Consider the following 14,964-nt stretch of genomic DNA (forward strand, 5'->3'; position numbering starts at 1 on the left):
GACATCCTAAATATTCAAGGTCACATTGTGTCCCCATGCCAGGTGTACACATCAGCTTACCATTGAATATTAAAACAAAATGCTAGAAAGTTGGCTAAGATTCAGAAACCCTTCACCAATGTGTACAAATTAAACAGGAAAGAAGACATCGCCAGTATAAAAACAGTTAAATATATGAAACACTACCGATAATGTAAACAAAAAATACACCACATAAAACATCACTAAAAGGCTTGAGATAATGTTTCACTATGATCACTCCTGTCACCCCTGTTAACCTCTGTGTGGCAGGAAGAAACATCATTCACAAGTTATTAACAACTGGGAATACAATTACAGTCCAAAAACTGTCAACTAAGTTATTTCCTGTTTTGGATGTACCAGATAAACTGAATAGGTTCTGAAAATTGACAGTAATATACAGCATTTCTACAACACTGAGATAGACTCATCCATACAGGCATATGACTGGTGGGCTCTTAGAAGCTGTGAATTCAAGGAACATGAAGGACATTGGTGATTTGTGGTATGCTAAAGACATGAGTCATGCTTCTTTCAGCCATGGGCTATCTACAGATATGCAGGCAATGATCTGTGGGTTTGGTGGGATGCTAAAGACGTGAGTCATGCTTCTTTCAGCCATGAGCCATCTACAGATATGCAGGCATTGATCTGTGGGTTTGGTGGGATGCTAAAGATGCGAGTCATGCTTCTTTCAGCCATGAGCCATCTACAGATATGCAGGCAATGATCTGTGGGTTTGGTGGGATGCTAAAGACGTGAGTCATGCTTCTTTCAGCCATGAGCCATCTACAGATATGCAGGCAATGATCTGTGGGTTTGGTGGGATGCTAAAGACATGAGTCATGCTTCTTTCAGCCATGAGCCGTCTACAGATATGCAGGCAATGATCTGTGGGTTTGGTGGGATGCTAAAGACGTGAGTCATGCTTCTTTCAGTCATGAGCCATCTACAGATATGCAGGCAATTATGCTTGTTGAAATTATAATGTCTGAACAGCCATCGCTACATATTCAGTGAGTGAAATGCCTACCAGTAGTCGAAAACTATGAGTGAGTGGTTCAGGGTGCAGAGAGTGAGTTTCAAACTAGGCTTCAGCTGGCTCAAACAGAGATGGGCATTTTATGGAGACAAGTATCTACATGTCACACTGTATGCCAGGTACACAGAAACAGTGGTTTCAATGACTTACATAGCACAAGCCAGTAGACTGGTTGAGTGCATTACTCATTCCACTGAATTGGTAGATGGTTAGATAAAATCAAGTAACAAAATAGACACCTGCATACCATATTTGCCATCATAAGTGTCCTTAAGTTTTATTTTTAAAATACCAAAGAGGGTACTATATGAACACTACATGTTTTCTGAGGTCAAGTGGTAGTGTACATACTTCAAAGGTCACCAAAGTATTTTCTTGATACTTACTCAGACCCTCTAAACTACTGCTTTCTGTAACCAAATATGGAGCATCATGCAAATTTTCAGGTTTAGATGAGGAGGCTTAAATTTGTCTGTCATAACGGATGCACATAGTTGAAAAGATATGGTAGCAACCTTCTGTATTTGAGGAACATGATGCTGGTGTATCATTTCACTTGATGAATTATGGTGTAAGAACATAGTTTGAAAAGTAATGTTTCTCAAAACAAACTAGCATCCATACCTTCTTAACTTTGTATCCATTAACACTGACAGTGGGCTGGGGTGAGATTGGTCAGAGTGACAGAGACTGAGGGAATCTGGGGATCTTGGAACACTGCCAGATACTGAGGGATGTAAACAGATCCTGGAACACTGCCAGATACTGAGGGGTATTTGAAAGTCCTGGAACAATGCCAGATACTGAGGGGTATTTGAAGGTCCTGGAACACTGCCAGAAACTGAGGGATGTCCACAGATCCTGGAACACTGCCAGATTCTGAGGGGTATCCAGGTATCCTTGAACACTGTCAGATACAGAGGTTTATCTGGAGGTCCCAGAAAATGCCATACACTAAGGGGAATCAGTGGGTCCTAGAACTCTGCAATCTGAAGTGATTCAACACTGGGAACCTCACTGAATGTTTTGGAAGTAAGATGAAAACAGTACTAACATGGGCACACTCTTAAAGTGACGAGATGATGCACATACTACTGTGCTAGTACGAAGTACAGAGCAAAGCTTACAGCAAAACTACAGCTAGATGCACACTGGATGCAAGGGAGTCAACACTTTGCACTCAAATACGAGGATTCTGTTAATCGGTAACACATTATAGTGCAGACTAACAAAAACACAATGGGCATATGCAAAAATACACTTGAACATAGAGACTGTAAGTGATGACACATGCAGTTAAAACCAACCTGGTACTCCATAGGGTTGACCTGTAATTGTCCAATTATTTCTTCATTAGCATAAGTACATAATAGCATATCGTCACGGCAACAGTAAGATAAGTGCTTCTACAAACACACTTAGTCACATTTTCCACTAATGCTACACCCATACTGATCTACAACTGACATTAACCACAGGCTGGTGACAGTCCTTGTTCTATAACTGACATTAACCCCATCAGACTGGTGACAGTCCTTTATCTACAACTGACCCTGGGGTAAGTGAGTGAGTGAGTTTGGTTTTACGCCGCTTTTAGCAATATTCCAGCGATATCACGGCGGGGACACCAGAAAATGGGCCTCACACATTGTACCCATGTGGGGAATCGAACCAGGGTCTTCAGCGTGACGAGCGAACGCTTTAACCACTAGACTACCCCACCGCCCCACAACTGACCCTAACCTCCACAAGCTTGTGACAGCCCTTGATCTACAACTGACATTAACTTCCACAAGCTTGTGACAGTCCTTGATCTACAACTGAGATTAACCTCCACAAGCTTGTGACAGTCCTTGATCTACAACTGACACTAACCTCCACAAGCTTGTGACAGCCCTTGATCTACAACTGACACTAACCTCCACAGGCTTGTGACAGCCCTTGATCTACAACTGACATTAACCTCCACAGGCTTGTGACAGCCCTTGATCTACAACTGACATTAACCTCCACAAGCTTGTGACAGTCCTTGATCTACAACTGACACTAACCTCCACAGGCTTGTGACAGTCCTTGATCTACAACTGACATTAACCCCATCAAGCTGGTGACAGCCCTTGATCTACAGCTTACACTAACCCTAACAGTACTTCTAAGAGGCTGTAGACTGTCAGACAAGTTGACTGTCTACTATACATGGTACAGCACCATCAAGCTTGATGAAAACAATGGAATCTGTACCAGGGACACCACATACTTAAACCATCACAGTTCTGTCATAAAGAATACATTTATCGTACATCAGAGTCCATGTCTTGTACCGATGTGGGGGACATGCTGTAAACTGAGAAGCAGCTGACCTACCTGTTTGTTGGGGATAACCAGGATGTGCTGCAAAAAACAGTTCATCAGTGCCATCAGTATCTTATCTACTTGGTACCATGGTAACCAATCACATCTCTAACATACCCTAACCTAGCCCCTAACCCTCCATCTTACTAACTAACCAGTGATGTTAACAGCAATATCTACATATTACAAAGTAACCAGTAGTGTAGTGTTGTGGTGGCGTGTGGCAACGTACATAAAGCTCAGGTCACAATCAGGTGAAGTTAAGCAACGATGCTTAACACCTGAGTTTCTAGGACTTGGTCCTGCCCCACAACGAAGCACATGATGCATGTGGTCTCACCTTAGGCAAGTGAGTTTGTTCAAAATTGCCTCTGTTCACCCAGCAGAAAATGGGTACCTGGTGGAATGAGTCATGTGACTATAACCTTCCAGCTCCTAACAGGCAGCTTGGGTTACCCGGGGTAACAATATACCTGCTTTGACTGTTAGCGCTATAAGCATTCCCCTCGTGAGTGGAGTTTGGAGCAATGATATATGCACATATCATTAGTGTTACCAGCAGTATCTACACATTAGCAAGTAATTAGTGATGTTACCAGCAATAACTACATCTTACCAAGTAACTAATGTTGTCATTCGCAATATCTACATATTACCAATTAACAAGTAATGTTACCACCAATATCTACATGTTACCAAGTAATTAGTGATGTTACCAGCAATAACTACATCTTACCAAATAACTTTTGTCGTCATCTGCAATATCTACATATTACCAGTAACCAGTACCACCAATATCTACATGTTACCAAGTAATTAGTGATGTTACCAGCAGTATCAGTATTAATGTTACCATCGATACCTACATATTATCAAGTAAACAATGCCACATCATACCAGAGAAATTAAACATATTACCAGCGATATCTACACATTACCAGTAATCAATTACACGTTACAAGTGATGTCTACATACTACCTAGTAATTAATTACGCGTTACCAATGATATCTACATATTACCAGTAACAAATTACACGTTACCAGCGATATCTACATATTACCTAGTAACCAATCACACGTTACCAGCGATATCTACGTACTACCTACATATTACCAGTAATCAATTACACATGTTACAAGCGATGTCCACATATTACCAGTAATCAATTACACGTTACAAGCGATATCTACATATTACCATTAACCAATTACATGTTACCAGCGATATCTACGTATTACCTAGTAATTAATTACATGTTGCAAGTGATATCTACATATTACTCAGTAAACAATTACACATGCTACCAGCGGTATCTATATATTACTTAGTAAACAATTACACGTTACCAGCGATATCTACATATTACCTAGTAATCAATTACACATGTTACCAGCGATATCTTTGCATTACCTAGTAATCAATTACATGTTATCAGCGATATCTACATATTACCCAGTAACCAATTACACGTTACCAGCAACATCTTTGTATTACCTAGTAACCAATTACACGTTACCAGCGATATCTACGCATTACTTAGTAAACAATTACACATGTTACAAGCGATACCTACATATTAACAATCTTACCTGGGTATCCAGGGGGTGGAGGTCCAGGCGGGGGATACTGCACTATAAAAAACAAAAATAAGTTGAATGTTCAACATTTTATATGGACAACCATAACTAAGATGATAACACTTGTTGCAGAAACACACATCTAATCAGGGATAGTTTTAACAGTTTCTCTCAAACACAAACATCAGAATGAAAACTTCATAGACTGAATTCAACTCACGTACTGCACTACTTAATCTTTGAAAATGAACACTGAGACCAACCAACGGTTGACGTTACAGCCACCAGGTGTTGGTGCTAGCTGGTGTTTACAGGGTACGCTGGGCCTCCTGGGTAGAGTGGTGGGGGTCCAGAAATTGTATACCATCCTGGAGGGGGAGCTCCCTTGTTATCTACAGGGTAGACTGGGCCTCCTGGGTAGGGTTGTGGGGGTCCAGAAATTGACTGTACCTACCTGGAGGGGGAACTCCCTTGTTATCTACGGGGTAGACTGGGCCTCCTGGGTAGGGTTGTGGAGGTCCAGAAATTCACTGTATACCAACCTGGAGGGGGAGCTCCCTTGTTATCTACGGGGTAGACTGTGCCTCCTGAGTAGGGTTGTGGGGGTCCAGAAATTGACTATACCTACCTGGATGGGGAACTCCCTTATTATCTACGGGGTAGACTGGGCCTCCTGGGTAGGGTTGTGGAGGTCCAGAAATTGACTGTATACCAACCTGGAGGGGGAACTCCAGTGTTGTCTACGGTATAGACTGGGCCTCCTGAGTAAGGTGGTGGGGGTCCAGAAATTGACTGTATACCAACCTGGAGTGGGAACTCCCTTGTTATCTACAGGCTAGGCTGGGCCTCCTGGGTAAGAAGGTGGTGGGGGTCCAGAAATAAGACTGTATACCAACCTGGAGGGGGAACTCCAGTGTTGTCTACGGTATAGACTGGGCCTCCTGAGTAAGGTGGTGGGGGTCCAGAAATTGACTGTATACCAACCTGGAGTGGGAACTCCCTTGTTATCTACAGGCTAGGCTGGGCCTCCTGGGTAAGAAGGTGGTGGGGGTCCAGAAATAAGACTGTATACCAACCTGGAGGGGGAACTCCCTTGTTATCTATGGGGTAGGCTGGGCCTCCTGGGTAGGGTGGTGGGGGTCCAGACATGTCTCAAAGTTGACAGCAGCTTCTGTGACATAAAGAGTAATAATAATAATAATGAAATATCAACATGAAATGTCGTCTTTGCAATCAATTTACAGACACTGTCCAACACCTTGTCAGTGGATGCCCTTCCTTGGCACAAACAGCATATCTTAAAAGACATGATGGTATGGCTCGCTGCTTTTACTATCGTCTCCGCCATGCCTGTGGCTCTGACCCCAAGGTCCATCCATGGTACGACCCTGAACATGTCCAGGGCGTCCTGGAAAATGATGCTTTCAAACTTCTCTGGAATAGGAATACTGCCTGAGACGAATTCCAGCCAACAAACCTGATCTTGTCCTTTTTGATAAAACCGATGAAATTATTCAAATCATTGAATTTTCTGTCCCTTTTGACAGCAATGTAATTGGCAAGATTCAGGAAAAGCATGATAAATATGCGGACCTCGCTTTTGAAATGTCTCGCTTGCATCCCAAGTACACTGTCGTCAGGCTTCCCATTGTTCTCGGTGCCCTTTGTTTGGTACCTCCTGGTCTCTTGGCACAGATCAGGAGAGTGCCCGGGTTCTCCACCGGGAGCACTGCATTTCTGACAATCTGGGCAACGCAGAAGGCTGCAGTGTTGGGGAGCCTTCATATTCTCCGGAAAGTTCCTGGGAGAAGTCCCATTCGCTGTGTAGAGCGGGCGAGGGCCCTGAGCTGATGATGAGCCTTACCGGCCTGACTGTGGCAGGATCACCCGAACCCTCTCTGCTGCATATCTATCTTAATCTGTAAAACATAATAATAATAGTCCATTTATCAAGCACATTGGTCCATGCACAATGCATGCTCGAAGCGCCCAATCAAATCTAATTATCATTACTCCGATTTAACTCAAGCAGGCTATTAGGCGCTAGATGGTTAGTGGTTACATCACGAGGGAAATGCTTATAGCGCTAACAGTCAAAGCAGGTATATTATTACCCCGGGTAACCCAAGCTGCCTGTTAGGAGCTGGAAGGTTATAGTCACATGACTTATTCCATCGGGTACCCAGTTTCTGCTGGGTGAACAGAGGCAATTTTGAACAAACTCACTTGCCTAAGGTGAGATCACATGTATTGTGTGCTTCGTTGTGGGGCAGGGCTGAAATTCTAGCAACTCTCTGGAGTCAAGATGACAAACACGGTCACCCATCCTAGGACTGTACGAGCTCAATGGTGCTTAACTTCAACTGATTTGTGACCTGAGCTTTGCAAACAGGACCAAACACCACCACTATTTAAAACAGCGAACAATAATAAAGGATGACTTCGTAGGTCTGAACCAAGTAAGAAAAAGCCTCAAAGCAGGTGAATTATGAAAATGTGAAGCACATCCCAACAATAATTCACAAGAAGCAGCAAGCACAAGCAGCACTGCAGTCCTCAAACTGTATACTTGATGTTAGAATTGTGTTGTGTTGTGTTTTCTGCTTTAGGTGTTACATACGTAGTATTTAGAATGAACATACTAATATTGTTCACGCAGTCATTTTGTATGGAATTTGAATTACAATACACACATGGATACAGTCGAACCCCGTTTTCCCGAACCCCACATATCCGGAAACCCCGCCTTTTTATGTGAAACGAAACTTACGTTCATTAATTGTACTCACTTAACCGGACCCCGTGCTTCCGGACCAGGACGGCGAATTTTCAAACCATTCCCATTGAAAAATGATCCAGTTATCCGGACGGAGAGATCTGTGCAACGTGCATGTGTATGTGTATGTGTCACGTCAATACCATTTACCACACAACTATGTGATTACTTAATCTATCACAAGGCATTTGGTGTGAATTGATTAATTAGCCATCAAAACACTAGTGACGACTGTCACTCGGCTAGTTCATTAGGATTTGGCGCGTGTGAGAACATCTCATCAGTAACGAAAACACATGTTATGTAGGATTAAGGGAAACTACACTAATTGTACTGTATATAAAACTTATAAATCGACCCTTGCTATCTGTCGCGATGCAAGTTAAAAATAGCCTGCCACATGATCAAGTCATGTGATCCCGTCCGGAAGTTTACTTTCTGCAGACAGCATAAATTCGATACTATGTTGTATGTTTTTAGGGCATTTAAAATTAACAAAAGAATATGCAATTGGCAAAATAGAAACTTTTTGTCATCGATTTTTGTTTTTCATCTAACTTACCATCTGAAGCTCCACACGCTACACGATTACGTCCGAGACAAGTTGACAAATGGTAACCTACGTTCCGCCTTCCACGTATTATCGGTACACTTATATGTTATGATGATTCACTGTTATTACAACTGACTGTTGATTTATTGATAGACATACGTGAATATTTTTTGCTTTCACGTAATTTTCACGTTTTGGATGTTTGATGTCTTGCTATCCGGACAATATTCAAGGGAAACCAAAACGTCCGGGTAAATGGGGTTTGACTGTATATCAATCTACAGTGCACCACAGAATGTTACATACGCAGATATATCAATGCACAACGGATGGTTACATGTATACATGGACATATCAACACACAATGCACCACAGAATGTTACATACATGGACATATCAACACACAATGCACCACAGAATGTTACATACATGGACATATCAACACACAATGCACCACAGAATGTTACATACATGGACATATCAACACACAATGCACCACAGCTAGTTACTCTTTCAACTGATTGGTACAGAAATAACAAACTGCACACATTGTTAGGTATGACATATTAATTATGACATTCCTTCTGACAATTCTTGATGTTAAATTATTTTCAACTTCTCTACCCATCAAATCAAGTTTGCCAACATCGAAATCCTATCAACCAACAATCAAGACTTCACAAAAAGAAAACTTTGGGAAGCCATCAAAGCCCGCCACCACAAACCTTTGATCAACAGAGACCAAGGATACTACATATCATCAGCCTATGAAGAATTAATCAAACAATAGACTCTGTAAAACACGTTAGCAGCTTGTTATTAAAACTCAATGCCCTTGTTTATTGGCTTCATCACCAGTCTCATTTGTCTCACACTGTGCTCTCCCTATTATGTATCAGTTGTCATTCAGTCTTTGTTTTTGCTAATGTTAATCCACTGTTCTTAAAACATATCACGCATATATAGTTCTCATCATCTGGTTGTATTCATTCTTAGCTTGATAACAATGTAAGAACCTACATCACAACGTTACTCTAAGCAATAAATAAGAATTTGTCAACCATAAAGTTTTATGTTTCATTTTTAAGTGTTTTACATGGTGAAATCTAACTCTGATTTAGGAGAGGGTGGTTTCGTCATGACATTCATTTCCTTTTATATATATTAATAGGGTAGGGTCTATAGAACTATATGTCTTTCTCACTCGGTTTCTCAGCAAGCCACAAATGGTTTGTTATATACTTGAGTACTACAACATTTATGTACGGCTTCACATATCAATTTCCTGGCATGTTAGCACTGTAATATTTTGCTGTCAACAATTCAATGCAATTCTTTTTAGCCCTGAGTATACTGAAAAACATGAAAATGTCACACTCGATTTTGATGAAAATGATTTGGAATGCACTTCAGACATGATTTTGACCTTGTTAAGAAACATGTTTAAGGTCATCAATTTAAATCACAATGAAACTTGACTTAAATTACTGTGTTTATATAAACACTACTGTTTGCTGGAAACTAGGATCTGTTATATGCTTCTGTGAACATGTATCATTTTTCATAACAATAAATCATTTGGTTTAAGCATATTTTTATTTCAAAATGTGCTGAAATCTGGATAGGTGAACAAGCCAAGAAGCTAATTTTAACGCCGCTCCAGTACATTAAAGTGTTCCAAATAGGTGGACATATAGTTGAAGTAGTTCAATGACAAAGATCAATAGTAGGACCAAATAGCATACAACTGTTGCTAGGTGTTGGTTATGCCTAGTAACCATGTAAGTTGCTGCAGCTGTTACATCCAGCTTCTCTTACATTCAATATATATGCATAGATCATAATCACTGAAAACAGTTACTTTTTGAAATGAAGTGGCGTAATGAGTTCAGAATATCACTATTTATTACGTTATTCAATGCAACATTGCCGTATAAGGTTGTTTTAACATCATAAATCATTTCTTTGAAAGGCTTCTAAGAAGTTGTATAGACGAAGGAAAACCAAGTTCTATGGATAGCTAACGTCTGCACTGGGTGCGACATTTCAGTGTAGGTACTAACACTGTTATGTGATGAAAAGTCACACCCAATACAACAAAGAAGTTGACTATCCACAGAACTTGGTTCTATGTACTTATCATAAGAATTGTGACAATACGTCCATGCCATGATACGATACGTATCACAATACTGGTAGTTCGATACATACGATACGATACGTATCAAGATATTTTGTCCTTGTATACAGAAAAATAAAAGTACTGGAAATAATGTGCTGTTATGTTATCATTTTAGGGAAGGTATTCTTCTGCCAAGAAAAATAAGACACGTCATCATGAAAGACATTTTATTAAAAATGTTTGGCATGTTTTTTCGGTAAAGCAGTGTTTTCCCAAAAATTGGAACAGCAGGGATCAACATTGGCACATCAGGCTTTTTTGCACATATAACAAAATACATTTCTGAAAATTTTCTCAGTCCATGTCTCCGTCTCATCTCATGTCCATGGCAACATTTTCCACGAAAATCTAAATAGAAGCATGATAAAACTGCTACACTCACAACTTTTTCAAATATTTTGAAAAAAACATTGGAAAATTGACAATTTCAAAATGTGACAGTTGCTAAATGAGAACTTAACCCCATTAAACATAATGAACAACCACTTGTCAAGATAAGTCAAGTCTTAAATTACTGAACTTGCATTTCACAAACATTTGTGGAATATATCAGAACAGCTGTTCCTTTTATGTAATGCAAAGTAGGGTTCCAAAGAATTAGAAGATATATTTCCTATTTGGAATATAATCATGATATTCTTGTAGGAAATCGCTAAAACCACAATATCTTTAAAGCAAAAATACCAAAAAACACTGGTAAATTGACAATTTCAAAATGCAATGCTTGCTCATCATTCACCTTAAGATTTAACTTAAGAACACGCTATCAAAGTTCAGTAGCAACTTGATATTTTCAAACATGGAAAACTTGAACATGAAAAAATAAACCCTTTCACATTGATCTGCAAAAAACTTGGAACAGGTCAAGTCAAGTTTAGAAATGGTGTTTGACATTCTTCTTCACAAATATCATTTTGTCTACATGTTTCCAACTGATGTTGGCTCGCCGTGCTGTAACAATATCACCTGCAGCAGAGAACACCCTCTCAGAAGGGACAGACGTTGCAGGAATGCACAGAATGGATTTGGCAAACTGGGACAGCATTTGAGTACATATGTTCATGAAATTTCCACCAATCCAACGGATTACAATCAACATTCAAGGGCAACATATTTCTCAATCTCCTCCTGTGCACTGAGTAGAGAGGACTTGGTCTGCTCTTGGTGTGGAGGAGGGTCCATCTTTACTACGTACACATCCCAGTACAGATTGGACAGGCTACCTGAAGAATCAGTTTGTTTGGGAACTTTAACGGGTTCCTGCTTCACAGGAGGAAGACCAACACCTCCAGCAGCACCAGTGTTGGATAGATTTGGTAAGTCAGGTAGGTCAGGTAGTGGTGTATCACTGATAGCCGAGGGGTCTTGAGGCACCTCCTTCACCAGTGTTGGAACCTGGAACACATATCATGTATTGTTAAAACATTTGTTCTGTTTCCCGATTCACTGTAAGTACAAGTAAACTGACACTGAAGCTTAAATGAATTAAATCAAATTCAGAGATAAAGAACTTTTGGAGACAGCAGATTCATATATACTAATATATTGTTCGTATTACAGTTTACATACAGTTCAACAGTTCAATATTTCTTTAACTTGCTACGTATACTATGTTTCATTTTGAAAAAGAAATTAAAACAAGTTACACAGCAAGAATACATACCTTGTGTCTGTCGCTGTACTCTGCCACAGTAGTAGCTAGATCAGCAAACACACTGCTTTTCTCTTCATCATTAAGAAATGGTACTGTTTTGAATCTGGGATCAGTGGCTGATGAGTAATGTAGCATATGTTTCACTTTGGTTGAATTGTAGCGCTTCCCCAAATCGGTGAGAACGACTTCTTTCACGTCTTTCATAAGACCGTAATCTCCTTCCAGGGGAATCATCTGGCTACGAATCAAATGTAGCATGGGAGCTACAATTGATATGGTTGGTGTCTTTTCCTCACAAAAGACTTCTGTTGCTCCCTTCAGTGGACGAAGAATTTCTAAGAGTTGTTCTAGGCTTCGTACATCACCCTCAGAGAGTGTGTTGACATCACTCTCATTTCTCTGGACATCCTTGGAGACCAGAGTCGCATATATTGCCGGCTGTAACTGCAGGTAGCTCACTAACATGTCATATGTGCTATTCCAGTGGGTGACGACATCCATCTTTAGCTTGGTCTTTGGAAGATCAAGACGAGCTTGGTTTGTCTTCAGGTGAGCAAAGGCCACTGTGCTTCTGTGGAAAAACGCAACTACTTTGCGAACACGACTCAGTAGAGAAGACACCTTGGAAAGCTTCATTCCTCTTTGGTTGCAAGGTTCAATGTGTGAGCAAAGCAATATATGTGTGGTGACATGTCTGCAACCTCTGCTGCCTCACCCATATTGGATGCATTGTCAGTCACAAGAGCTGGTTTTTTGTCTTCAATTCCCCACTCCAACACAGCATCTTCAGAACTTTACCAATATTAACTCCTGTGTGACTTTCTTGTATGAGACGAGTTTTCAGCACATATGACACTATCTTCCATGGATATGTGTTGACTGGTAGTAGTGATGTATCCCTGGGTTGAACGACTTGTCCATCCATCTGTCGTCAAAGCAATGTTTAAACACGTGGCGAGATCTGACAACACTGCTAGTTTTGTGGTTTCATACAATTCTGGTATGAGTTTCTGTGACAGTTTTTCTATTTGGCAACTTGTACCTAGGTTCGACAGCAGCAACGAACTTCATAAAGCCATCATTTTCTACAAGAGAAAATGGCTGTAAGTCAGCAACCATAAAGTACCATCTTAGCTCACTCGCAGGGAACTTGCGAGTGTTCATGAACATATCTGGTAAAGTTGCACACATCGTTACAGTAGTTGGTATTTGCTTGCTTGTAGCAAGTTTCACTTTCTTATGCCTTTGATCGCCGTCTATTGCGATGTTTGGATGGTGCCTCTTTAAATGCGTAAGCATATTTGTTGTGTTACTGCTATACCCAGAAATTGTTCCAAACAGCGTACAGCACACCTTACCTTTGTCTTTAGACATAAGGAAGTGTTTCCAAGCTTGGCTTTTAAAAACTGCTGGCGGTTTTATGAAATCTGAAGGTGGCAGTTCGTTCACCGCATCCACCCCATCCGCCATTTTTTTACTTGTAAATAACGCGCGAGTATTTACCTGAAACATGGTCGCCCCTCGCTGTCGACTTGTTTATCGTAAAGATATTATTGACTGATTTTTTTCAGGTATGGTATAGAGTTATTTTTAGGTATATAGGTATCGTGCTGAATCGATACATGACAATCATATCATGCAGCTCTTGAATCGCGATAACTTGCTTATCGATTAATCGTCACAACTCTACATATCATACCATCTTAGCTCACTGTGTACTAACCCATACCACCTTAGCTCACTATGTACTACCCATACCATCTTAGCTCACTATGTACTAACCCATACCATCTTAACTCACTATGTACTAACCCATACCATCTTAGCTCACTATGTACTAACCCATACAATCTTAGCTCACTATGTACTAACCTATACCACCTTAGCTCACTATGTACTACCCATACCACCTTAGCTCACTATGTACTAACCCATACCATCTTAGCTCACTATGTACTAACCCATACCATCTTAGCTCACTATGTACTAACCCGCACCACCTTAGCTCACTATGTGCTAACCAGTACCACCTTAGTTCACTATGTACTAACCCATACCACCTTAGCTCACTGTGTACTAACCCGTACCATCTTAGCTCACTATGTACTCACCTGCATCATCTTAGCTCACTGTGTACTAACACCTACCACCTTAACTCACTATGTACTAACACGTACCATCTTAGCTCACTATGTACTAACACGTACAATCTTAGCTCACTATGTACTAACCCATACCACCTTAGCTCACTATGTACTAACCCGTACTACCTTAGCTCACTATGTACTAACACGTACCATCTTAGCTCACTATGTACTAACCCATACCATCTTAGCTCACTATGTACTAACACGTACCACCTTAGCTCACTATGTACTAACCCATACCTTCTTAGCTCACTATGTACTAACCCGTACCACCTTAGCTCACTATGTACTAACCCGTACCACCTTAGCTCACTATGTATTAACCCGCACCACCTTAGCTCACCATGTACTAACCCGTACCACCTTAGCTCACTATACACATGCTATACACTTCAAAACAAGTAGTGGAACCTGAACTTTGAAGTCTGGTAGAAAGAAAACCCATTGTGGAACGTTACAATGACATTCATCTTGTGTATGCAGCATCATGCATGTGCACAATATGGGAGCCTTCTACACGTGCATGGGGTGTCAGTATGAATCTTGACATTTTTCAGGCAGGTCCATACATCACTGTAGACCATTTCCTAAGATAATATTCTTGCATCTCTGCATGGTCAGGGTTTTCAGGGTCAAATCACACACTACTGACTGAAAT

The 14,964-nt window shown here is 40.7% G+C and overlaps 2 protein-coding genes across 7 annotated transcripts in view; both read right to left on the bottom strand.

Annotated features, from left to right (window-relative positions):
• LOC137285344 (cell death-inducing p53-target protein 1-like) overlaps positions 1–14,964 on the bottom strand; it is a 43,970-nt gene that overhangs the window by 26,291 nt on the left and 2,715 nt on the right. For 3 of the 6 annotated variants that reach the window (XM_067817714.1, XM_067817713.1, XM_067817711.1), the window contains exons 2-5: positions 6,071–6,165; positions 5,007–5,048; positions 3,428–3,454; positions 2,371–2,391 (exon numbers count right to left, since the gene is read on the bottom strand). In XM_067817714.1, the coding sequence (XP_067673815.1) occupies positions 2,371–2,391; positions 3,428–3,454; positions 5,007–5,048; positions 6,071–6,143 (163 nt within the window). In that variant the 5' untranslated portion in view covers positions 6,144–6,165. The remainder of the gene's footprint in view (positions 1–2,370; positions 2,392–3,427; positions 3,455–5,006; positions 5,049–6,070; positions 6,166–14,964) is intronic. The other 3 variants (XM_067817716.1, XM_067817715.1, XM_067817712.1) reach the window with 1 other exon arrangement.
• LOC137285343 (E3 SUMO-protein ligase ZBED1-like) lies at positions 10,659–13,244 on the bottom strand. The gene is made up of 2 exons (XM_067817709.1): positions 12,169–13,244; positions 10,659–11,900 (listed from the first exon to the last, which is right to left on the bottom strand). The coding sequence occupies exons 1-2, from the start codon at positions 12,793–12,795 to the stop codon at positions 11,598–11,600; spliced, it is 930 nt and encodes a 309-aa protein (XP_067673810.1). The 5' UTR covers positions 12,796–13,244; the 3' UTR covers positions 10,659–11,597.

The sequence above is a fragment of the Haliotis asinina genome, chromosome 5 (assembly GCF_037392515.1).
Source record: "Haliotis asinina isolate JCU_RB_2024 chromosome 5, JCU_Hal_asi_v2, whole genome shotgun sequence".
Taxonomy (NCBI): Eukaryota; Metazoa; Mollusca; class Gastropoda; order Lepetellida; family Haliotidae; genus Haliotis; species Haliotis asinina.

Bases quoted from the DNA above. Each gene is read 5' to 3' on its own strand.
- LOC137285343 (XM_067817709.1), bottom strand. From the start codon at position 12,795: ATGAAGCTTTCCAAGGTGTCTTCTCTACTGAGTCGTGTTCGCAAAGTA. The intron at 11,901-12,168 runs GTATGTATTCTT...TATGTGTTCCAG, and splicing joins AGTACAGCGACAGACACAAG to GTTCCAACACTGGTGAAGGA.